The sequence below is a fragment of the Struthio camelus genome, chromosome 5, assembly GCF_040807025.1.
Source record: "Struthio camelus isolate bStrCam1 chromosome 5, bStrCam1.hap1, whole genome shotgun sequence".
NCBI classification, from domain to species: Eukaryota; Metazoa; Chordata; class Aves; order Struthioniformes; family Struthionidae; genus Struthio; species Struthio camelus.
This window is the reverse complement of record NC_090946.1, coordinates 20,177,380-20,202,330: the sequence shown is the minus strand read 5'-3', so window position 1 is coordinate 20,202,330 and position 24,951 is coordinate 20,177,380. Positions and strand designations below refer to the sequence as shown.

Genomic DNA, 24,951 nt, shown 5'->3' with positions numbered 1-24,951 from the left:
TGATGCAAAGCGGGAAACCTGAACGATGGAAAAAGGCATTACTGTTTCCAGGACAAGTGAAGAAGATCCTGATAGATCCCAACTAGTATGAAACACTAAGGTAATGTATGTTTTCCCTACTCAAAAATATCAGTGAGCAAAGAAAACCTAAAACTGTCTAGAAAATGAAAGTGGACATTCAAAACTAATCTTTGGAGTATTTGAGGCTTTGGAGTATTTGAGGCGAGTGCTAGGAAAAGACATGTCATAAATGACTTCTGAAATTGAAATATATCCAAGTATTTTGCATATAAGATTTATTTGTGATACTTCACTTGAGTAAATGGAATATATGTATGTGTGTGTGTAGACAGGGCAGCGCACAGTCACACAGTTTATACGAGCCCAAAGAACAGGCTCCTGTCTGCTCTGATGCCAACAAGAACAGACTTCAGAGGGGTTACATTTTACTTTTGAGAATCCTTCTCTTATATTGCTAAATCACGCTGATTTCACAGCACTTCAGCAAAGTGGAAATTCCCTGAACTTTTTACATTTGCTCAACGACATGGAGACAAAAAGTATTTCCTAGTAGGACCACCTCACAGCTTAGTCACAGTGCTTTTGTCATCCCAGGGCCATCTCATGTTTTGCTGATGGTTACTTTTACTGCAACACAGTCGAAAAAAGTTATTTTTCTATGTTTACTTAAGCTATAACTTCCCAAATTTCAGGCTGCTTTTTTTTTTTTTTACTTTATGAGTCATACAGTGCAAAAAGACAAACAGCTCAGAAGTCTTGCTGGCCTTTCCTCCATGGGAAAAGGAAAGCAAAAAGAGTGGGATCAGAGTAAAATAGTGAAATGATGCACCCCATTGAGAATGGCAAAGCATATGGCTAAATGGTTTAAGTGACCTCAAGTGCAGTATGAGCGACTGTGAATTCACGGGTGCTCGTATGAATCACCGTCCATTTCCTGCCAGAGAGCTTAGGTTTCACTCAGTTACAAAATAAAATCATGAACGGAGAGGAAGGCTGATTTACAGGAATATGCATCATATATTTATTTATTTATTGCTTTTTCCTCACACAGCCCTCTGTTTTCATCACAGCTATTGATGGGCACTGAATGATCACTTAAGGAAAAAGCCTGGCAGCCTTAGATATACTATTTGCAAAGCATAAGAAAAATCTGCCACAGCTAGAAAGAAGCTCACAGATGGTGGCTGGACAGATGCAACAGCTTCAACTCTTGCTACCTGCGGTTGAAGGACAGACAAGATAAACTCCAGGTTGCAAAGAGCAGCCTCAAGAGCCCAGGTTTAATTGACAGAGAATCAAGGTAGGAAACGATCTTATTAAATTGTTTGCAAAATGGCCTCAGCAGAAAGTATATTTTCAGATGACTGCTAAAGCCCACCAACAGGAACTCGGTCCTCCCTGCTGCGCTCTGCCAAAAACAAGGTGTGTGGGTGCGCGCATACCCCTGTGTATGCGCGTGTGAGTCTGTCTATGCAAGAAAGGTTCTTTTATTGGGATTATAATTGCAGGTCTGTATACCATGCTGCAGTTGCTTGGCTTCCTGCTCTGCTATACCCCTTGAGATACTCTTTATAATGTTTTATATCAAAATCATCCTAAATCATAAAAATGAATAAAGGCCCCTTTCACCAACGCATGTGCCTAACCTTATGCATTTAAATTACTTCTGGATTATGAGAACGCACAGGGCCAGTCCTGTCCCCATCCTATTTACAGACCCCTTGCTTGCAATAAGTTCGTATAGAACCAATCACGGGGGCTTTCGGGGTTTGCGCTCAGCTTCGGCTTTTGTTTCCCTCAGTGAAGAATCCACTGCTTTCGACCCCCTCCAGCCCAACAATAGCTGTTCATGTAGGAAATCTGTACAAAACTGTCATACTCCAGGATTTAGTGAGAATAAGGGTCTAATCCAGATTCACTGGCTGCATACAAGCCATATACAGATACTGTTACCCCAAGTGGGTCATAACTTTTCCAAAGCATACAGCGTTTGAGAGAGACACCTAAGACTTCCCCTTCAGCTTGAGGCAGGTGGGAAACAATTCATCTCTTATCTTAAAAGCCCCCTATGCCTCAGAGAGCAGCTGCACTTACTCTATGCCAAGTGGAAATGCTGTAACAAGCTAAGAAATGGAGCAAAGCACCCATCTCCCAGGATACAGTGTTACTTGAAAACCAAGACTTAAGACCACAGGTTTCATACTTCAAGATCATACTTCCTCAGTCCAGATACAAACAGCATGTGACACTCTCTAACCTTACGCAGCAAGAATCTCTAGATCATTTTGTAATATTTTTCCATAATAAATTTGAATACAGTGCAAATTACTTGAATTTCCTTAGTTTATGTTTCATAAAGCAAAATAAATTGAATAGTGTTCTCAGAAAAAGATGGTTTTAAGGAATGTACTGAGATGAAGGAAATTCGGAGTCAAGTTTTCAGATCAGCCATAAACTTCATAGGTGGCCTTAAGACATGTCTCCAAGTCTTATTCTCCATCACTGAAAAGGGATAACTTAGGTACTGATTTCTGAAGGAGCGTATGTGACTGGAAGTCCTTTAATACATACATGTGCATGTATGCACTAACATACTCAGAAATTACTGCAGTGAACACAAAGACCAATCTAATAAAATCAAGCTGCACACTCTCCTACAGCGGCACTAACTAACTTGCTTTCTGTTGTGATTTCACACTTCAAATTCCCTGGAGTATATACCAAAAGGAGGTCATTGAGGAGTCCATTTGTATCAGGATGTCAATGATACGTACATATACACACGTCACACGTGCTCATCCTTTTCTGAGGCACTCAACGAATCATTCTGTTGCAGCTAAACGCTAATAACTATTTTACTGTCTAAAATCAAGATAGTTGGATTGGAAGCAACTAAAACATAACTGTTAGAAATACATCTTTCCAGCAGAAGTCTCTAGTGCCCTGACTAAAAAGGACTTACAGAACAAGGTCGTACACAGTTGAATTGTCTAACAAATGTATTAAGTTTATGAATTTAGGTACTTTAGCCCTGCACACTTATAGACACATTTAACTTTACTCATGTGCAGTTTTACTGAAGATGCTTTTTGGTTTTTTTTTTAAAGTGGGAACTTCACATACTGGTCTAGATTTTATTTGCTGAAACTCTTCACTTCACTTAACTACAACGTGAACAATCAGAGGCAAATGAAAACGGAAAATTAAAGCAGACAAAGAGGGCTGAATATCGTAGCAGATGGAGGCATTAAACTAGAAATACGTATGTTTAAGATGAGCAATTTTCTCACATTTTATGTGACTGCTCTCAGATTACGGGTGCTTTGCCCTAGGTAGTCACATCCAATAACAATTAGAACGTGCAACGGAACGGAGATTAGAACACCCAGCAGCGGATCTGTGGGGCAGTGGGGTGATTTGCCAGAAAAACATTCCGTAGAGCAACGTGTAACGTTAAGCTTACTAAACAGAAAGTCACTGAGCAGAAAATTATCGAATCTGAAAGGTGCTGAGATCAGTCACGCTTCCACCTCGCTACCTCGACTCTGTTCCAGGTAGACGCCGGGCCACAGCTGCCGAGCTGCAGCTGTCACCGTGCGGGACAGAGCAGAGCAGCCGAAAAGGCCAGGAACGGGTGCTTCCGGGCTGCTGACGCCCGCGCCCGCGGCTCGCCCCTCTCCCGGGCCCCGGCCGTTAACGGCTGCCGCCCGCGGGCACCGCGAAATGGCGGCGCCCGCCTGGCCTCGCCCCGCCGCCGTGGCGCGGCCGGGGGCCGGGGGCGGGGGGCGGGGCGCGGGGCGGGGGCGGCCCGGCCCGGCCCGGCCCGGCGGCAAGGTGCGTGGCCAGGTGCCCGCTGCTATATGAGGCGCCGCCCGCGGCCGGGCCGCCCGGCTCCAGCGGCCGCCGCCATGGCCGAGCCGCGCTCCAAGCGGCCCCGCGGGACGCTGCCCGCCTGCCCGGCGCACCGCCCGCTGCCCGGCAGCCGCGTGAGGCAGAGCTTCCCGCCCGCCGTGGAGGAAGGCCTCTGCGGCGTCACCGGCGCCCTGCTCGAGCTCTCCTACTGCCTCCAGGCGCTGGTAAGCGGCGGGCGGCGGCGGAGAGGGGCGGGGAGAGGGGCTGCCAGCGGCTTTGCAGCCTAACACCTTGGCGTTCGGGCTTTGGCCTCTTCTCTTCTTGTTGTTGTTGTTGTTGTTTCCCCCGCAAACTTTATACCTGAAATAGCCTTGCGTGGTTAACTGAGGAAAGCCTGTGGGGGCGCCTTCCCATGGGCGCCCTGTGCGGGGGGAGGCTGAGCAGCAGGCAGGAGCATCGTGGGGATTTAAAAAGGAAATATGTAGCACAATGGCAAGTTTATTGGCTTTGGCTGCTTATCAAATATTTAAGGCTGCATATGTTTTAACAAAAACACAAAATCAAGAAACAGGATCATCGGTGCCATCCCCTCTGAAGCTGAGCCTCTGTTGAGAGTCAAGGCAAACTATACTCAAGCGTATAACCAAGATCCTCTGATTGAGCTTAGTGTATGGTATTAGTGCAGTAAAAATTAAGTATGTGGTGAAACCTCAACCTGTTAAGCGTGCAGACTGAAATACCACTGCTGATTGGTAGTTGGGCTGGATGGAGAAAGTTCCACTAGAAATGGACTGTGGCTGTCTTAGAAGTAGTTAATGATCTTTATAAAAGACTTACCTTAACAGCTATGCAGGTGTAGTGTCTTGGGTTCTTGCAGTCCTGCAGCACACTCGCACTGAGCAACTGGTTACAAAACACTCAGCCTTGACTCTTCTGTCAGTAGAGATATGAATTAATGACTCTAGGAAAAAGACCATGCAAATATAGCATTGAATATTCTCAATGAACATTGCAGTATGTACTTCCTCTTGAATGGCGCATGGTTACACATATGTGTGCCACAGCTTTGGGGCATCCCGGATGGTCATCAAAACATAAACACATCATATGGTGTATATAACTCTTTTACGCTTTCTTAGCAGATGAGCGACATAGATGAAACTCAAGTATTTTGTATTTGTTCACAATAATAATGAAAGAAGGGAGAACAGCCAGAAGTAGAAACGCTTATGAAATGCACGTACTTGTTCTTTACCCCCCTGGACAGGCGACAAGCCAGGAGTTTAATATGCAGCAATCCAGTCCAGAGGCAAAGGCTGTGCTATACTGCCTATGCCTGTTTAGGGAACCAGTAGATTGATATATTGTAGCTCCCTCAATTCTACTCTTGGCATATTCCCAGCTGCTGCCTCTCACTGTCTTTGATATCAAAGTAGTGCAGAGCCAATGTTGAACCTCTCTGGGCAACCTGGTGGCCTTCCATTGCTATCTGTCTCTCTAGTACATTCTCTTTATTCTGTCTTCCACCGTGCAGGCAAGGAGCTAGGGATCAGCCTGCCACTCCATGCATAAAATTAATTCAACAGATGGGCTGACAGATCAATGAGCACAGTTTAATCTTACATTGATGAAAGTTGTTACTTTCCCATATAGAAAAATAGAACAAGGGCTACAGTAGGTTTAGGATTTTAATACTTTTTGAAGTCGTCTTAGGCATAAGCTATGTATTGCTACTGAACTATACTGTGTACACCTTTAATATTTTCTCTATTGGAATAGCATTATCCATAAAGGAACTGAAAACTGGTGCAAAATTGTTCTTGGTCTCCTTTGGTGTTTGCCTCATCTTTCTCATACCTTTAGAAGCTAACTTTTCAATGGAATGTTGACCTGAAGGGATAAATCCTATGTTCTCTGTACTCTTGGCTCCATCAGCAAGAAGCTGGACTATGCTTATTTAATGAAAAATAAATAATAGGATCAGGCCCTTACCAGTTCCAATACCTAGAAGGGAAGAATGTTGCTGATTTTGATGCTTTCGGTAATGGTGGTGGAGGATCTGGATATGTGCCTCTAGCTATTTTTCTTTCCTAAATGCAAATCTCATAAGCAGTATCTGGCTAGAATCTGTGACTGCTAATGAAAAAAAACCATCAGTAATAGTCTCCTGCCCAGTCTTAAAAGGCAGAAAGCGTTCTAGTAGAAGTATAGAGGTTTTTTCGATTTAGGACAGTAATGACTTCATTTATTGCAGAAGTTTGGAGGAAGACCTTCAAAGTGATTAAGGTGGTAGAACGAGTTCCATTGGAAATGTCTCCTCCCTGAGTTCTGATACAGCTGTGTTCTGCTGCAAGTTCTGTCTTCAACAAACTTTAACACTCTGGTTGAATTTTGTTTGCTTAGGGTGAATTTTTTGATCAGTCCCATGTGGCCCTACCAAATGTTTCAAAGTTCTTCCTGCATCAAGCCATGGAGGAGAGAAAAGCTGCAGAAGCTTTGATGAAGTATCAGCAAGAAAGAGGAGGCCACTACTGTTCTAAAACCATCCAGGTGTGTAGCAAGCAACTTGTAGTCTCTTGCAATTAGCAATAATTACTCTAGACTCCTGCATTATATAGTTGGTGCCTCAGAACTCTCAGTATTCAACCACTATTAGATTTTTCAGATATAATTTCCCTATTATATTAGTTAACATGCTTTTGTTCCTGATTGATGCCTAGAAAACTGTCAGACATGCAGTCCTAACTCCATATGATTGCTGGTCTGGCCAAAAAGGATATGAACAATGGTCCCTTTTTTCTTCCACTCAGCTGGAGACTGCTGTTTCCAGTGTGCTGTAATGGATTATGTGGGTCTCCTTAAACTGTTTCAGTGCTAAATCAGCCAACTTGTCTGCCTTCCCACTGAAACAAAATAAAGTCATTGGCATCTGAAAGGGGTAAGGAAGGAGGTGGGAGAAACATCCAGCTGGGAGCAGTAGCTCATCTGTTAGAACATAGCCAAAGACAGAATTTGAATCGATTTGACTCGGGCTTGCACAGGTATGAAGGAGTAACTCAGTTATCAGTTTTTAATTTAAAAAAAAAAAAACCCTCCCTTGTAGAAGATTATAGGGCGGATTCTTCTCTGGCAAACTATTATGTATTATATAAACTATTTATATGTACTATATAAACTATCTATATGTATTATCCATTATATAAGCTATTATGTAAAGAGTTAAATATATCATCTTGCTGTTCCTTGGCCTATCATAGCATTTGTTGAGCTGGAAAAAGTAAAAATAAAAAGGCCATCTTGAGCAACTTTTTAAAATATTGAGTTTGCATCTATACGGATAGGTTTTTCTCATTTAAGAATATTTATCAGGCATAGCTACTGCTATTTAAATCTTGTTCCTTGAAACAAGGATTTGTGGGTTCTGGCACTTCTGTATGTTTACAGCCATCTAACTCAGCAAAAAATAACAGACGCTCCACACTAGAAGGAGCTCTTGGAAAATCCTAGCACGTTTTGTTTAGAAGGTCAGTTAAGTTGCAGGAAAATAGCAACGAATATGGTAAGATGAGCTGCTCTTATTAATAATTGTAACTATCTTTGCTTCTAGAAACCAAACTGTGAGTACGCAGTCAGTCTGATGAAAGCCCTGGAATTAGCAATGATCCAGTGGAAAACTATGACACGGTATTTTGAAGAGCTTTATGCCCTGAGCCTTGAAAACGCAGACCCTCACAGTGCAAGCACTATCAAGAAACAGTTCATTGAGCCCAAAATCCGGAAGATCAAGCTGATGGGAGATCTTCTGACCAATGCTCGCAGGCTTGACTGTTCCCAAGATGGCAGAAACAGTCTTGGCGATTACTTCATGGACCGGCTCCAGAAAGAGCTAAGAACAGGCATAGAGCCAGAGCCTAGTCAGCGCAGTAGCCCCTGCCCTCCTCTCCAGCAATGCACAGGAGCTGCAGAGGGTCTGAAGCGCCCCCAGAGAGAATCCTCCCAGCACAGGAATGGCATAGGGCCAATATATGCAACTGTATATTGCACTGCTGCAGTGCCACAGTGCAATGATGGGACAGGAGCAAAAGTGAAGCAGGGCAGGGAGGGACTGTAACACTAGGACTGCTACAGCTATGGAGCAGCTCCTAAGGCAGATCTTTATGGAGGGTGGCCTTGAGACCAGCACTCAGGAGATGCAATTGGTTACTCCTGTATCACTCCCCCTTCTTCATACCTTGGCCCTCATCCTCTGATGAGCCGCAGCTCAAAGTCTAGCCCATACCATTGTTTAAATCATAGTGAGATTGCTAGTTCCCCAGATTGTTTGCATCAATTACACTTTCATCTATGCAATTCTTACCGTAAAAGATGCTTCAGTGTAGAAACTAAAAGCCTTTAGGCCTCTCCTCTGGCTTAAATGACTGTTAGTATTAGTTAATGCCAATTATTTTTAACAGTGTATAGAACTTTTATAAAAAAAAAAAGAAAGAAAACTTTAGTACAAGGTAACTTCTATGTGGGAAAAAATCCAAAGATTAAGTTTTATATTAAATATTTTACATTAGTATGGTAACATTATGAACTCTTTAAAAGACTTGTTTTAAAACAAGGTGGATTTCTTGTTTTCTTTCTATCATAGTATCAATTTCAATAACTAAGTAAATTCATTTACCTATAACCCAGCTATTTCTTGTTGTATATGCCTTCAATATGAAGGATACTAACTTTTTCTCAATGTGGGAACAGGACAATGTGCTGTTTTTCACTGCAGTTACTTGCCTTGTTGCCTTTTCTAATCCTCAAAAAGAGGATGAGATGTAAATTAGGGGTTCTCATTAGATGTGGTTTTCACCGGTTTTATTTTACAAGTGTCCCCAAAGGCCCTAGCTCTAGGGACTTGCCCAGACATAGCCTAGGACAGTTATTTTAATTATCACACAAATCCCTGTTTCAGCTGGATAAAGTATGGTACTACTGCTGATTTTCTGTATTCCCTATCTTGGCCCCAGGTAGGTGAATAACATCCTTGGGAAAGTGCAGCATGCGCAGCTAAAATTGCACTACAGAAAGCAGCCTCTCATTCATTTTTGCATTTCAGTTGAGGGGGGCATTCACACTGCCAAACTTAAAGCCTTCACTTTAGCCAGCTGGGTTAAAGTTCAGAGGAGTCTAAATTCCTTCCAGTCAGCTCCTACAGGAATGCCTCTCCTTCTCTACATTGACTAACAAGGTCACCTAGGAAGAGCAACTGGCTAAATCAGCTGCCTGGAACTAGGTTCTTAAGTCGGTATATACCACAGCTTTTAGGCAATTTGAGTTAATCTTTCAGTGGAACAAACCCCAACTTTTATGTAATACTGTAATCAATGTTTCTGTTGTTAAATTTGAAAATAAATTCAGTTCAATGTAAGAAATAATGCAGATGCAAATTTTTAAGTTTTCCAAATATGCATGCTAATGTTCTTCTCCAAGAGACTTTGCCTATTGACAAAACTGTGCCAGAGTCTATCTGCCCCCAAGAAAGTTACACAAGATAGAAATATACACCACAAAATGAAAACAAACATATTGGAAAACTGCATTAAGGTAAAAACACTGCACAAGGAAACACTAAGTCAATTTTGACTTCTACACACGGTAGCATTAAGTACCTATTTCTGTAAAGCCACATTAGCCCACCTACTTTCTGCTGATGTTGTAACACAGGACAGACAACTACAATTCAGATGTTTTCCCAATCCCTTTCTGTTAATGATTCAGCTTTATGGTGACGGGTGGGGAGGGAGGAAATCACATTGAAACTTCCCCTCTATGCTCCTTTTTAAAAAAAAAAAAATTACTGCAATGTGCTACATGAATGGTTTGAAGCACTTCCAGCAACATACTGGATTTGCCTATGTTGGGATGACTGGCAGTAGTTTAAAAGATATTTCCATCTGGGCTAGATTGCAACACCCATCCGCATGCTGAGCATACCTTATTCAACAATTAGTTTCCCTGACTCTAACTCAACATGAATAAGAGCAATGGAATCCATCCTCAGTATTAAAATATAGCTCATTAAGTATGAATGGAGCAAAAATACTCATTGAATAATAAACTAGTGTCATAAAAACCCTTCAAGTATTACTACTGTTTCTACAACAATCTTCTACTTTGACAGTTCTTAACCTTCTGAAATATAGGTATAGCTTCTTCCACAGTTTCCAGCACTTAGACCCTCTCTCTTTACCTTAACAGAAGTCCAATGTTTAAACTTTACAGTGCACAACTTACATACGTGGCAATATTTCAGGGAGAAAGAAGCAGCAAGTTTCTCAGAGATCCACTCCTCTGGTCTTCATCTTTGTGGCAAAATGTGTTGGCACGTTCTCAGAATTTTAAGTCCTTTGTTTCTCACTTTTCCAAAACACCTTCTGGGCCCTCTGCCTACAGAAAGAATTCTGTTAATTTCAGGTAGAGAAACTCCCAATCAGTTATTTTCCCAATCTTCATCCTCTGAAAAAGAGAATTAAATCAATTACTATAGATAACCGAAGTTCTTTTTGTGCATATGCTGCTTCTGCTGAGGGTGTGCACATGCTCACGCATGTGACCTCAGGGACTTTGTTAACAATACCTGTACATCGTGTATAGGATGAGTGTCCATGTATGCTCCTCAGCATAAGCAGTACAATCTGCTTCCCCCGTCTCAGCTTCCTTTCCACTACACCCTGAAAAAAAAAGGAGATGAAGGACGAAACGTGCAACAGGTATATAGCACCATTTAAAGTAACCATAAGAATCTGCTTCCTCTGCTGAATGCGTGCTCATATGCACACCCCTGCAGGTGTAATTCCACAGCAATGCCCAATCCATCCAGATCCAGGATCTGGGAGGCTTAGAAGAGCCATAGAAACACCAGTACTGAAATAGAGCATCCAAATCAAAAGCTTTGGAGAGACCTAATCTCTACTGAAATGATGAGTAACAGCCACAGTGGCTTCCAGACAGACACTTAACAGTAGCATGTTTCTAAATTCCGCCATAAGCACGATCTAAGGCTGCACAAATGGGGCCCTTGCTGTTGCCTAGTCTCAAAATGAGGAATTCATTAAAATACCTAGGGGAAGACCATGCTGTCCTTCATCCTCTCCACTATGGCCACCCTAAGTTGAGAAGAACACCTGTGGGTTTTGTTCTTTGCAAAGACTCTCAGACTCACAATACAATGCAGCCTCTTTCTGGACCAATCCATCTTTGGGAAGAATACTGGAAAGTGAATGTTGGTTTTGGTAGCGACCGTGGGGGATGAGTCTTCAAAGGCACCTTCAGTAGAAGAACACTCCATGCAAACTATACCATCTGGTCATGGCTCTCTCTCCTGACTTTTTCACCTAGGTGACAAACCGAGATATGCTTTTACTAACCCATGTCTTGGGACACATGCATGCTGCCACAGGTTGAAAGAAGAGACTCCCTAGAGCGTGCAAGCGCTAGACTGCATTGCATTGGCAGTTACTTGAAGTCTTTGTGTATCACTTGTCCAAGTCCCAGCCTTTGTTACTGCTTTGCCCAAGGTAACCATTATTTGCACAAGTCCCAGAATGCCTTTTTCTGGGGTCAAGTATAATCTAGAAACACACTTAAAGTGGCAGAATATCCTACAATGCTGTGTAAACATCACGTAGAATTACCTTTTCCACAAATGAAACAAGTAAGCTACAGAGAGATGAAGTGTCTTGAGCCAAGTAACGTGGCCAGCGCCAAAACCAAGCCTTGATACCCAATGTACGCGTTTAGCTGTTATAGCATATAACTATTTCTCACTTATACTTAATATGCATTACTGTATTATTTTCAATACAAATTGTTTTTACGGTGTTTTAGCTGTTCAGGAGAGATTTTTCAGAACAGCAAAAGCTGTTCATTCCTTCTGGATCAAAGAAACCTCTGTAACAACAGCGGAGGGTTTCCACAAGGTTGCTACTCTGCCTCTCAGAGCAGCTGGCAGATACACTTCTCAGTGTGTTAGGGTGGTCAATAGCTGATCTCATTGGGACGTATCACTTTTCAGCATTGGATACGGTGAAACAACAAAGTTGTACAGAGTCCAAAATATCTACTTTTTCCTTTAAATAAAAATTTGATCTTTGGGGAGTAACGATAGGACGTGACTAACAGTTATCTCTGCCTGTACGTGAAGACGTGTAAGCAAGTAGACCACGGGGACTGCAGACTGGGAAACCAAATCACGTAACTAGCAATGAACACACCGTTACAATGACCCGTCTGAAAAGTCACAGGCGCAGGAACTGAGGACTAGGTCACCAGTTGATATTTTACCTTTACAGACCCTTCTAAGCTGCCCTTTAGCCCATTGAGGCCAGAGCTTTGCCTTCGATTTTAAATAAGTCAGATTTTCAGCAGCCTCTGTAAGGGCAGAGTGGAGATTAATCTTAGCCCATGGCAGATAAAAACACCCGTAACTATTTTAATCATTAAGTTAATGAAATCACGCAGCTGAATTGCTGGAGTGCTTCCACACCACAAAAAGAGCTCAATTTCTCGGCTCGAGCGATATTCCCAAAACAGCGCAAACACTCTAGCAAGACCTGAGAGACGTTACCCCCCCCCCACCCCCCCAAAACACGTCCCGTGTCTCTAGGGCCGCGGCTCTGCCATCGCCGAGTTACCTGAAAACAACGCACCCTTACCGCGCAAGCAACCCGGGCCGTCACCACCTCAGCCAGCCTCCGTCTCTTCCCGGGCCGCGGAGCAAACGCGACGGTCTAAGTCCGTTAACGCCCGGGGAAAGCGGGCCTCGACGGGCCTCGCCGACGGGCGCACCGACCGCGGGGCCCAGCGCCCCCCGGCGGCCGCCGCCCGCTCTCGCCGCGCCTGCCTGCACCGAGGGGCGGGCGGCGGGGCGTTAAAACCACACGCGTTTGACACCGCCCGGCCCCCGGGATGGGGGGGGGGGGGGAGCCGCGGCCCCCTCCCCGCCCCGCCCCGTCCCGCCGCGCCGCGCCGCCCGGGGGGCTCCGGCATAAATACGGCCCCGAGCGGCGCTGCCGGACCGGCGCGGCGCGGCGGCGGAGGGGCGGGCGGCGGCAGCGCTGGTGGCCTCGCCTGGCAGAGGGGAGCCGCGGGGCTCCGCTCCGCGCCGCGCGCGCCGCCACCGGCCGTCAACGGCCGTCAACGGCCCGAGCGCGCTTTCCCGCCCTCGGCCCCGGGCGGCGCCGCCGCCGCCCCCATGGACTTACTGGGCCCCATGGAGATGACGGAGGGCTCCCTCTGCTCCTTCTCGGCCGCCGACGACTTCTACGACGACCCCTGCTTCAACACGTCGGACATGCACTTCTTCGAGGACCTGGACCCGCGGCTGGTGCACGTCGGGGGCCTGCTGAAGCCCGAGGAGCACCCGCACCACCACGGGCACCACCACGGGCACCCGCACGAGGAGGAGCACGTGCGGGCGCCCAGCGGGCACCACCAGGCCGGCCGCTGCCTGCTCTGGGCCTGCAAGGCCTGCAAGAGGAAGACCACCAACGCCGACCGCCGCAAGGCGGCCACCATGAGGGAGCGGCGGCGCCTCAGCAAGGTCAACGAGGCCTTCGAGACCCTCAAGCGCTGCACCTCCACCAACCCCAACCAGCGCCTGCCCAAGGTGGAGATCCTCCGCAACGCCATCCGCTACATCGAGAGCCTGCAGGCGCTGCTGCGCGAGCAGGAGGACGCCTACTACCCGGTGCTGGAGCACTACAGCGGCGAGTCGGACGCCTCCAGCCCCCGCTCCAACTGCTCCGATGGCATGGTGAGTGCCCCCGCCGGCGGACAAAGTCCCCTTCTGCGCCTCCACCTCCGGCGGCCAAGGGCGGTGGGGTCCCCCCACGCCAGCGCCCCTGGAAGAGAAGGGAGAAGTCTCTCAGGCGCTCCTTCCTGGGGATGAGAAGTTGGGCAGGTTTCCCTGGGTCCCGGGGAAAGCTGCTGGGGGACCGCTCTGGGAAGGGCGCCGGGAGCGCCGAGAGGTGCGAGTCCTGCCCGCGCTCCCGGGGCATCTCCGTTTCCATCTCCTGTACCCTTAGCCCTGCGTCCCCTAGGGACAGCTGTGAGGGAGGTCCCCCCTGCCATGATAACTGCAGGGGAAAACTCACAGGGGAACTGCTAAGTCTGGGTTTTCTTTTCTGACATTAGTCCTGATAAGAGGAGCACGGTCTGAGCAACAGGAGTTGCTTTTCTTGACCGTTATGAAAAAGGTTCTCCCCCCTCAAGACATTTACCAGCAACAGGAAGGAGACCCCAGGCTTTCACCTCTGTTTGTGCATTATGGGGAGAGGGGAGAAGAAGAGCGAGTGCCAGAGAGGGTGTCTCGTCACCTAATTTCTTTCTTGGGACTATAGTTTTAGACTCCGTGGCCTGACTCGAGGATGGTGGGATGTGGTGACTGGAGTACAGGATAGCTGAGATGAGAACCACAAGAGCACTTTTAAGACTTCCTGAGTTGGCTATGTTCTCTGGTGGGGATAATTATTACTGAGCTGAATATCTGGGATTGTGAGATAGCTGGCAGATCGGGGAGAAAATTTACACAACTGATCCCTCCTCAAAATACAGCCTTTTTTCTCCTCTCGGTAAGAGCCATGTAACTGTGGGTGGAAGTACCAGAAACAAAAATACTGGTCAGAATGCTTGCTTTTTTTTCTCTATACAAAGTAATAGTGGGGAGAGAAACCAAAGGAAATAAAAAGGCACAAAGGTGGACTAGTGGGTTTTTTAAAGGAATTCATGCTTGGAAAAGTCTTCAGAAATTAAACTGAAAAAAGACTTTTCCCCCCTTGGTCTCCCTGCTGCAATTCGAAGGGCAACCTCTGATTAGAACGCTGGAAGACTTCACTTCATTTGAAAAGCTACAGCATTAGTACATTAGTTACAACAATGGTAATTTTCCTTTAAAATAACTATGCCACATAATACATTCTGGGGGGAATTTCTTCCTAGCAAAGTTAAGCTCTGCCTCATTCAAAAAAACTAAAACTTGGTGGTGTTTCAGCCAGGACTAGAGAGCTATGGCACAGACTAGGGTCTGAAGTGTGAAGTTAAATAGTTACTGGGGAGGAAATATTTGAGGAAAATGCTGTCCCCCCACTGGTGATCTCACGCAGATTTCTCTCCTTTCCAGATGGAATACAGTGGGCCTCCTTGCAACTCCCGCAGAAGAAACAGCTACGACAACAGCTACTACACGGAATCACCAAATGGTGAGTATTTGCAGTAACGGCAACGTGAAACATAGGGGTAGAGACGGTCAGCGCAGCAGACTTGCCTGTGCCTTCTCTGTCCCCGGTTGTTTAGCAGACTCCGGCTGGGCTTTTCAGCCAGCGAGCTGTCGATGCTAGTACATGTATAGCATTTCCCTCTAGATGCCTTTGCAAATATGGGAATATAGTATAGTGGCATTTCCTACTTTGCAAACATAGTGTCTGGATAAAAACATATTGGAATATATTCCAACAGTTTTCAGAGTTTAACTACATTTTGCATAAGGATTGTTCCAACCGGATATCACTGATCCAAACCATGGAGAAATTGCCAATTGAATTCAAATCTTCCATTCCCTTTCTATGGACTGAAGTGAAGCCCTGCACCCATCCTCTTGAAAAGTATCATACCTCAGTTGGGCCTTTTTTCCCATTCTGCAAATTATAGTCTCTGTTTTCTGATAACTGGCATCTTTCACCAATATTCCTTTCCTCAATCTTAATATGCTCACAGATATGCCCTGTCAGCCACTGGTTGGGGTTCTCTGAAAAAACTACAGCCTACTGACATTAAATACCCATTGACTAAATTGATCACCTCTTCTGTCTGTCTTTAGATCCAAAGCATGGGAAGAGTTCTGTTGTTTCTAGCCTTGATTGCCTCTCAAGCATTGTGGAGAGGATTTCCACAGATAACTCCACATGTCCAGTCCTGCCCGCAGTGGAAAGCGTTGCTGAAGGGAGTCCCTGTTCCCCCTCCGAAGGAGCCAACCTGAATGAGAGTGGAGTCCAAATTCCTTCCCCCACCAACTGCACCCCGCTTCCCCAGGATAACAGCAGCAACCCTATCTACCAAGTGCTATAAAGGCAAGTCCAGCTGGACTGCAGTGAAAACAAACTGTTACATGCAGTAAAGCTCCAAGACCTGCCTTGTAAGACTGAAAAGACTTCTCAAGACTTCTTGTTCCAGTCCTAAAATCTCTCAAAATTCCTTCAAGTACATAACTCTTCAAACCTGTATTACTTCAAAATACATCTAGTTATTTATTGGTTGTTAAACTCAAGTTATTTAATGTGTCTGGAGATAAAATTGCATACCATGAAATGGCCAACATTTAATCTGGGCTTTTGAGGAATAGGAACCTCGCTGTTGAAAGCAGGGGAGAAAAGAAAGCTACAAGTCTCTGGAGTAAAGGCATGACACATGCTTTCTATTACCCCTGTTCTGGCCAAAATAAGGTTGTGGACCACTTTTATAAAACTTTTTGTATAATTGTAAATAAGAGTTGCTTTGCAAAAAAAAAATAAGAAAAAAGTTAAAAAAAAAAAAATATTTAATGTTGCTTGGTTTGTCGTGCAAAACTTTAACTTTATATATTTATACCATGTGGTTGCCAAGAATGTTTTCAACAGTATTCTAAATAAAGACCCTTATTTATAAAATCCATGGAGTTATCTTGACTTTCATTAGAGCTTCTAGAATTACTTGCGCGTTTAGGAGTGGTGCTAAGATCGCTGCCTTGGCAGGAAGAAGGTACAGGCTCTGATTCAGCAAAGAATCAAGCCCATGCTTCAGTTGTGCTACTTTCCATTTCTTTGCATAAATACTTTGCTGAAAAAGGGTGTATTTTCTTTATATCGTATTTTGGTACCCTTTCTGAACTGAATGTTAAACATCTGAGGGCATTATTACGTAGCTCTGCATGGTAAATAAGCAGGTTCTTCTTGCCCCTCAAAGGTTATGAATACATTGTAGGACTTGAGCTCTTAAGACTATACACGAACTAGGAATCATAGTAAATGAGAATCTCCAAATTCCTCGCAGCTACACACTCTTACAAGATCAGATACTGCACTCTTATATGTAAGTCCATATTTTCCATTCAAGATCTAATTTTCAAGTGGATGTACCATGTTCATACATTCTCAGGTAACTGAAAATAATTACATGGGATTTTGTGTCATAAAGTTCAAGGTATAGATCTCAGTTTTCCTAAAGTTCAGATTGGAACTTAGGCCAAAGATAGGAAGCTTTAATTTGGATTTGAACTTTCCCCATCTCTGGCAACACTACTCCAGGGATTTGCTTCTTGTTTGGAGCCTTTCTAAAAATAACCAGGGGGCTATGTTTCATTCAGTGTATATATACGTGTAACCTTGCAAGCTTGCCATGAAATTGAAAAATGTTAAGCCCTGAACAGATTGTCATTGATAAGTAACCATGAGGGCCTATCTGCACATTTGGACAAGAATAACTAGCAGCTACAGCCCGGTATGAAACAACCCATTGCTTTCACGTCACTGTGATTTATGGCTTTTGTTTAAACATCACAGTAAAAAAAAAAAAAAAAACATCATCAGCTCTAAATACGTTGGTGACAGATCAGTCGTTATATTCTCTCCTAGCTGATTATTAAAGAGGGCATTTCTGCTACTCTTACCTCTTAAGCAGGAAAAAAAGAAAGAGGGAACAGCTAATTCCATGGGAATGTCTTCCACTCCTTCAGACTTGGATCAGCGCTCCCCGGAGAGGCACGAGCGGCCTTGTGTTGGACAGAGCAACGCGGTTGCTTCTCCGCAGTCCAGCAGTAACGGCGTGCCGGGAGCTTGCTGCTTTCCCTGAGGTCGGAGCGGCAGGAAGGCAGCAGCCGGGGGGGTTCCTCCCTCGTCGCGGGCGTTTGGGACCGCTGCCAACACCGAATCTGTGCGGAGGCGCAGGCCCGGCGCCCACACATCGGAGGGGTTTCTGGGGCAGGGGCTGCCCCTCAGCGCCTGCATCGAAGTCAGGTGCTGTAAAGGGATTCTCTCAGGGGTCTCCTGCAGGTTTCACTGTGGGCAGAAACACAGTCCAGGCAACACAGGTTGAGTTACCCCTTCAATTTTTCAGTTAAAAGTAAAAATTAAATGAACTCAAGAGTGTGCCAATTCATTCTAGTGTGAATCAGGAGCATCTCTACTAAGGTCAGAAAAATGCCCGCATTAGTTTGACTGAGTCAAATCACTGACTTCCAAAAACTAAATACAGACTGTTGGAGCCTCGCAAGTCAACGCCCTCACAAATTAACAACAAAGTTTTCATTGCCTCCAGCAAAAACTTAATCGGGCCCCAATGCAAAAGATGCTTTTGTGAAATACTGTACACTTTTCTCTCTGCATACGCACAGGTGGCACAAAGCTTGCGCCTGACTCACTAGAGCACCCCACTTCTGCAGGACACGACGAAGTCCCTTGCCGGAAGGCTGGCACAGCACCGTGGGCGCTCGGGGCGTTTGCGCTCAACAATGTACATGCAGTTCCTCGTGAAGTCATGTATATTGCATTTCACTGATTTATTTTAGCAACCCAAGTTTCCACATACTGATGTTAATGTTACAACAGAGAACAAGCATTTAGCACATCCCAGAATAGATGGGTGGATAAAGAAGAAGAAAATATTCATACATTTACTATGCAGAACCCATCTTTTTCCCGTTGAGGTCAGTGAGAAAAATCCACTGGAGCAAGGCCAAAGGGCATCAGTGCCGAGAAATACACGGTTAGATTACGGCTACACTTATTTTTAAACTTAAATAAGGAAAACGCGTGCCCTTCCATGTGCAATTTCTTGCTGTCTATTTCTAAGGTAATCTATTAAAAACAAATGGCTGAAGTTACTATACTCCCCTGTGCACCATGAGGACGGCACGTTACTGACAGAAGGACATCCCAGTCCGTCTGGATTGCAAATGCTTCAGAGCCAGAGACGTTTGGATTCAGAGCTGCAGTTCAGACGGTAACAAGGGAGCAAAAGCAGAGCTGAGGAACAGATACAAGACTGGCCCAACATTTACCAACTCGGCTCTTAAAATCGGCTCCTAAAGCTGTATTTAGGCATCGAGGGCTGACCCTACGAGACAAAGAGCAGTCGAGCTGGGGCCAGTGAAACAGCGCAGCTAGTGCTCCACGCACCCATAGCTTGAAATCACCAAATCACACACACAGCCTCAGGTTCAATATTCAAATAATTTAGCAGGACGGGGCACATGAAGAAACGCTGATTTAAAAAAAATCGGAATCCCGCACGTGGCACCGACAGGCAGAGCGGGGCAGAAGCTGGGCACCACGGCACACCAGCCGCTCGCGGACCCAAGCTGCTTCGCTAAGGCAGGAAAGAGCCTCTAACTAAACGCACGTTTGAGGCTTTCTGCAAGGGATTTTACAACTGTCTGATACTTCCCATGGAACGTTACTTCCATATGGAAAGGCATATAACTACGAATAATTAGAGGAAAGTAGCTATCTTTGAGCATAAAGATAAATGTGTAGCTTAGGCACGTTTGATTTGGTTTGGTAACTTAAGAGCACCACACAGAAGCTGCGTGACACAGCCCGTATTATCAATTTATCTTATTCAAAATGGTGCTAGAGATGAAGTGGAACGGAATAGATCTTTTCTTCATTTATACATGTTAAGCGCTTTGATTTTGAAGTTTTGTCATGCCATTGACAAATACGAATGAGAATGAAGTGGATTCTTTTTCTATTTTCAATATTTTACAACAAATAGAAGTGCAATAAAATTGTTTTTTGAAAATAACAACGTTGAACACCAACAACTATCACTGCTGTACACCAACAACATTATCATTATCACCTCCAACATTACTGAAGCTGCTACAAACATTTTCCACATACCGAAAATCAGATGTTAGGTAAAAGAAAAATATAAACTATTCCTAGTATATTTTTTCTTTTTTAAATATTTTATCACCTGTCTCCAGAAAGAGTAAGTTTGCAGCTGCTTTGTACCAGATGCTGCTCTTCTACAACCACTTGTCATTTTAAACACAAGTTACAGACTTTACAAAAGCTGCGGAAGGTGGAAGGAAAAACAGAATTAGTGCTATTTCTATAAGGAGAAAATAAGAAGCACACTACATTTTGCAAAGAGGGTCAAACAGTGCAAACCTGCTCATTTTACTCATAAAAGTGGTACTATCCCCTCCAGAAGAACTACATTCACAAGTTAACAGGCAAACGCTAATGCCTAATGCTTCTCAGCTAGCCCTCCCGGAATCTCTCAAATCACTTAATTTTCAGTAGATCTGCTGCAAAATCATGACTTTCTTTCCCAGCTCCGTGCAGCATCCTGCCTTCTCGAAGGAGCGCACCAGGGAACGTCACCGAGGAGCCCACTGGGTCTCCTTGCAGCATCTGAGATTTCCGGGCTGACGCGGGAGCGAGCAGCCCCTAGTGTAACGCAGCAGCCTCCAGGCAGTCCTGTCTCACCCCGGGCCCACGGGAACGAGCTCTGGCTCCGGACACCCAGAAGTTCCCTTGTGGGGCAGGACGCAGGGGCTGGGCACCTACTTTTGCCTGCACAGACGCCTCTGAATAAAGGCCTCGACGCTGTAAGCTCAGTAGCGAGAACTGACCTGTCCCGTAGCCACAGCATCACTCAGGGTTTTCCCAGGAATACACTCAGTATGGCACTTAACTCACCTTTTCTTTCTAAAAGGTCAATACCACTTTTATTTTCTATATGGGTCTCTTAACCATATCAAGAAGCATGCTGTTTTATAATAGATTCGATGAATAATCCCAGCGCTGCTGACATATAGCATCAACAGGGAGGCAAATCCCCGATCTGCAGTGAGGCGTGCTACTGTTTGTAAAAAATGTATTAAAAACTCTGGCGGCCAATAACTCACTTCATCAGAAAATGTTGGAGTCCAGTTCATTCGGGGTCCTGGGTCTCGGCATCCCCATCTACTGTCGTGAGGGCACAGCCGTGAAACAGAAAGCGGGGCGCTACATCCGGAGACGCTGGATAAAAGCCTGGTCCGACCGAGGTTGTGCAAAACACATTTCACAGAGGGCATCGACCACTGTCTTTTGCTGCTGCTTTAGATACTTGTCTGAGCACTTTTATAACAGTAAAGCCATTGGTTAACCAAAACCCCCACAATCTGTCCCTAAGCGCCTCCCGCACACCCCCAGGCAGCGGGACCGTGCAAACCCCCCGACATCCGAGTCCTCCCGGGCCTCTGAGCCCACCTCCGGCCACTTTCCGTCCAACAGCCGCATCTGCTGGACAACACGGAAATTGCGCTTCTTCCAGAAATCCCTGCTTCGGGGGAATTCAAAGTTCTGTTTTCTCACCTTGCCACAACGGAAAATCAGTCGCTGGGGAGAGAGCAAAAATATTCCCGTGCGCCAGGCACAGGAGGAAAAAACATGCTGGAAAACCCAAGCATTTCCCAACCAAATCGGCTTCTAAAGAAGCAGAGCGAAAAACCGAAGGGATAGCATGTTGTTTTACTACTGCAGAAATTTGTGGCAAGCGCTTTATGTGCCTTTGGTTCATTTAGGCAAAAAAAAAAAAAAGACAAAAAGAGAGAGAAAAGGGAAGTGCTTTAAGATACCGTGGGGCCTGAGCTGTGAGCACTTGGGGGGGAGAGGTCGTCCACCTGCTGCTGACGTGGGGCAGCCAAGCACGTCCGGGGACTGGAGGTGACGGCGGGTTTCCTGGAGCATAGGCAATTCACGTGCCTGTGATACTAAGAGATATATTAACTGCTATTTGCCGCAAAATAAGTAGAAATCGCATTATTGCAACATGCACGATTTTTTTCAGACCACTGGAGGGCAGCATTTCTACAAAAAAGAGGATTTAGATACACTCTCTTTAGTGCATGTACATATATTTTTTCCTAAACTTTTATATATGTCTCTCTATCAGTTCAGGTACAGAATATCACTTCGCCCTAAGACAGCCGGAATTAGTGAGCCAGATTCCTGCCTAAGGTAAGCTCATCGCTCCCACTGGCAGCTGACTCAGTATTGGCACCCTCACCTGTAGGAATTATCATAGTGAGCCCAAATCCACAGCTTGTGAAGATTCGCTCCTATGTGAAAAACCACAGACTTTTATGCCTACATGGCAAGGTATCCCTATGGGTTGCCTAAAGGTGGTTTGGATAAAGACTATCTCAGAGCTAAGCATTTATATAGCAACTTATAGATGGAGTCCCGTGTTTCAAATGGGGCACCCAAACACTCATGCCACAAGTACGATGCCATAGAAATACACCCGTATATGTGGAGGAGCATTTGGCACACGGGTCACTTCATTCGTTTGGGAAAAGCAGCAGGGTATGTCCGGAGCCCAGAGGCTCGACTCACTCCAAGGCCGTCTTCTGGAGAGCTGCAGCTTTGAAATAGCTTGTAGTTTAGAGCCAGCTGCACAAAACGTAGGCCCAAACACACCTCTCAAAAGCTGCACAAATGCCAATTGCATTAAACGATATGAAAAAAAGCAACAAAGTAATGTGTCTAATTAACAAAGCTAGAGATGGAGCCAGCCCTTTGGTTTGAAGTACTTCCAAGAGAGATGTTAAATCCAATGGCCAGGGCAACTGTGGAAGAAATAAATTAACATGCTGGGTTAGCAGAGAGAGCGAGCGAGCAAAGGGGGTGTGTGGTGAGGGGAGGCAAAGGTAAAAATAGCACAGTGGGTGTTATTTTGTTTGTTTGTTTGCCAAGGACACTTTAGCTTTTGCCATTTATTATTCTTCATGGCACGCTAGAAAACATGCAAGAAAGTATCACTATTGTTGTCACTAGACTAGAGAGCTTTCCTAAATTTATCTTTTCCCCGTCTATTAAATCTTAGCCTAAGGTCAAGAGAAACCATCTTTTTGAGTGACTGTATCATGGGATAGGCACGTTCATGAAAGATACATTAACAACTTTCTTTTATCTTTAGTACTCCGAGCAAACACAGCTTAAAGAACCACCTCAGCATAGGACTTCTCTGCGGAATAAGCGCTGATAGCTTATTCCTGTCCAGGCAAAAAAAAACCACTTATAAGCGTTATGCGCCTCAGCCTTTGGCAGTTACCTTTGATTTCAGTGTGGGCCTAGAAGAGGGAAGCTCTGCTCTGCTGTTGGTCCTGCTTGGTACAAAACCTGGCTAAATGGTGTATGAGCTCAGTTCTTCATACCTCACTCGGTATCTTCTTCTGCATGAAAGATACATGGCTTAAAAAACTCTCAAGCTCCTATTAGTTAAATGCAACCTATCGCCCATATAGAAGAGGTGGAACATCGGCCTTATGGACCCAGCAGCTCAGATCTCTCCTGTCTGCGGGCAGAAGAGCCCGCAGGAGCACCCTGGCTTTTCACTTGAAGCCGGATACATCTGTTCTGCAGCTCTAAGGCTAGGGATATACTTTCTTTTCTCACGCGGTAATTACACAAACATTGAGGAGTACTCTGCGCACGTCTTTCGTTTTGTAGTAGGTTTTCACGTGTAAGAGCTGACTGATAATTACCTGCTGCCAAACTTTAGATACCTGACCCTGTGAGTGTGAGCTCAGGCCATCACCAACTCCCAAGTTCCTGTAAGTACCGTGGCTTCGATCCTCTCCAGGACTCATCTGTCAGCAGCTGTTTCCACCTGCTTCTTCTTGAGCAGCCCTGCCCTGTCCCTGGGGGGGCGCAGGGAGGTTGTCACGCACCCACGGAGCTTGGCGTGAGCCGCCCGAACCTGCCGTCTCGCCTCCTCTGCTCTCTGGCTGCTTCCTGCAACAAGGACTCCAAGTGCTGCTGCGTATCAAAGAAGAAAAAAGCTGCTCCTTTGAGGTGGATGACGAAATGTTATTCCCGCTTTCAAGAACAAATAATATTTATTAAAAATAGAGACAGAAAGATCGATTAGGCTGTTTAATCAATGCATCTGCTAGGCTTGTAGTCATTTCTGCATGTATGTTTTATAGCTGAAGTGATGCATCTTCTATGCGGCTTTGTTTTGTGGTTGAGCAAAGGTGTACGCTCTTCAGGCAGCTCATGACTGTCCCCACTAGCCATGGCTTTTTCATATTGTAATAAATCACACACTACAAAAAGAGAAAAGAAAATCAAAAATAACCTCCACTTCTACGTCTCCTGTTTTAGACTAGAGTGGTAACATTCCCAGATGTATCTAACCGTTACTGCTGAACCTGCAGGAATTTGGCTGGCTGCGCAGGGGTCAATGCACATTAGGCTCTTCCATTAATTTGCTCCATTGCTATGTATATATTCGCTAACTTGCTGTCTGCAGGCTAACATTAGCTGGCTGGAATGACTTGGAAGGCTTTACTTTTTTAACCAAGGTAATTAGTTGTATATCTTCACCTCTGAAAGTCTTGATCTGCATTTTGATATACCATCGTTAGCTTGATTTTCAGGTGGACTTAAGGTATCTTTGAACCTCTTGGGCCTTCAAACAGGTGTGGCTGAAAGAGCAAGCCTTCGCGCATAAGCAGTATTTTGTCTTCCAAAGTAGCCCAAAGTACGTCACTAAATACGAGTCACGTTCTGCAGCTCCTACTCAGTCTTAGCTCGGGGGGGGGGGGGGAAGAAACATCAATAAGACAAGCAGTGCAACATAATGAGGAAACAAGGCTGAAGAAGAATCCATTACTTTCCCGACAAAACTATAAGAGAAATTGAACTAACCAAATGCAATTATTTGGGTTTTGTCCCAGCCAGAATGCTCTGTGTGTGTGTGTGTACCAATATATAAATAAAACATACATCTAAAAATTCACCATTTAAACTCTAGCATCTAGACAGGCAAAAGCACCTGTCAATCACTGTGTAAACATACATTTTGGAAAAGGGACAGAAACTCTGCTGAATTGCCACACCACGTTTTCAGTGACGCACTACTCTTGTGCTACATCTCTGCTTGGCTTACGCAGTGGCTGAAGCGGGCTAGAGAAGCACCGCACCACTGCAGTACTTCTGCATGGCATGGAGATCCAAGGGGCTCTTAAGGGGTTTAGTGTGATAAAGCAAATAAGAAGCTAAAACA

At 45.1% G+C, this 24,951-nt stretch overlaps 2 protein-coding genes across 2 annotated transcripts; both read left to right on the top strand.

Moving 5' to 3' along the window:
• Window positions 1-3,832: 3,832 nt before the first annotated feature.
• On the top strand, window positions 3,833-9,287 carry LOC104140417 (ferritin light chain). Its single transcript, XM_068944906.1, has 3 exons — window positions 3,833-4,097; window positions 6,277-6,423; window positions 7,481-9,287. The coding sequence occupies exons 1-3, from the start codon at window positions 3,882-3,884 to the stop codon at window positions 7,982-7,984; spliced, it is 867 nt and encodes a 288-aa protein (XP_068801007.1). The 5' UTR covers window positions 3,833-3,881; the 3' UTR covers window positions 7,985-9,287.
• Window positions 9,288-12,932: 3,645 nt separating this feature from the next.
• MYOD1 (myogenic differentiation 1) lies at window positions 12,933-16,894 on the top strand. The gene is made up of 3 exons (XM_009669166.2): window positions 12,933-13,666; window positions 15,032-15,110; window positions 15,728-16,894. Exons 1-3 carry the CDS (start codon window positions 13,106-13,108, stop codon window positions 15,973-15,975), a joined length of 888 nt encoding a protein of 295 aa, XP_009667461.2. The 5' UTR covers window positions 12,933-13,105; the 3' UTR covers window positions 15,976-16,894.
• The last annotated feature ends 8,057 nt before the right edge of the window (window positions 16,895-24,951 follow it).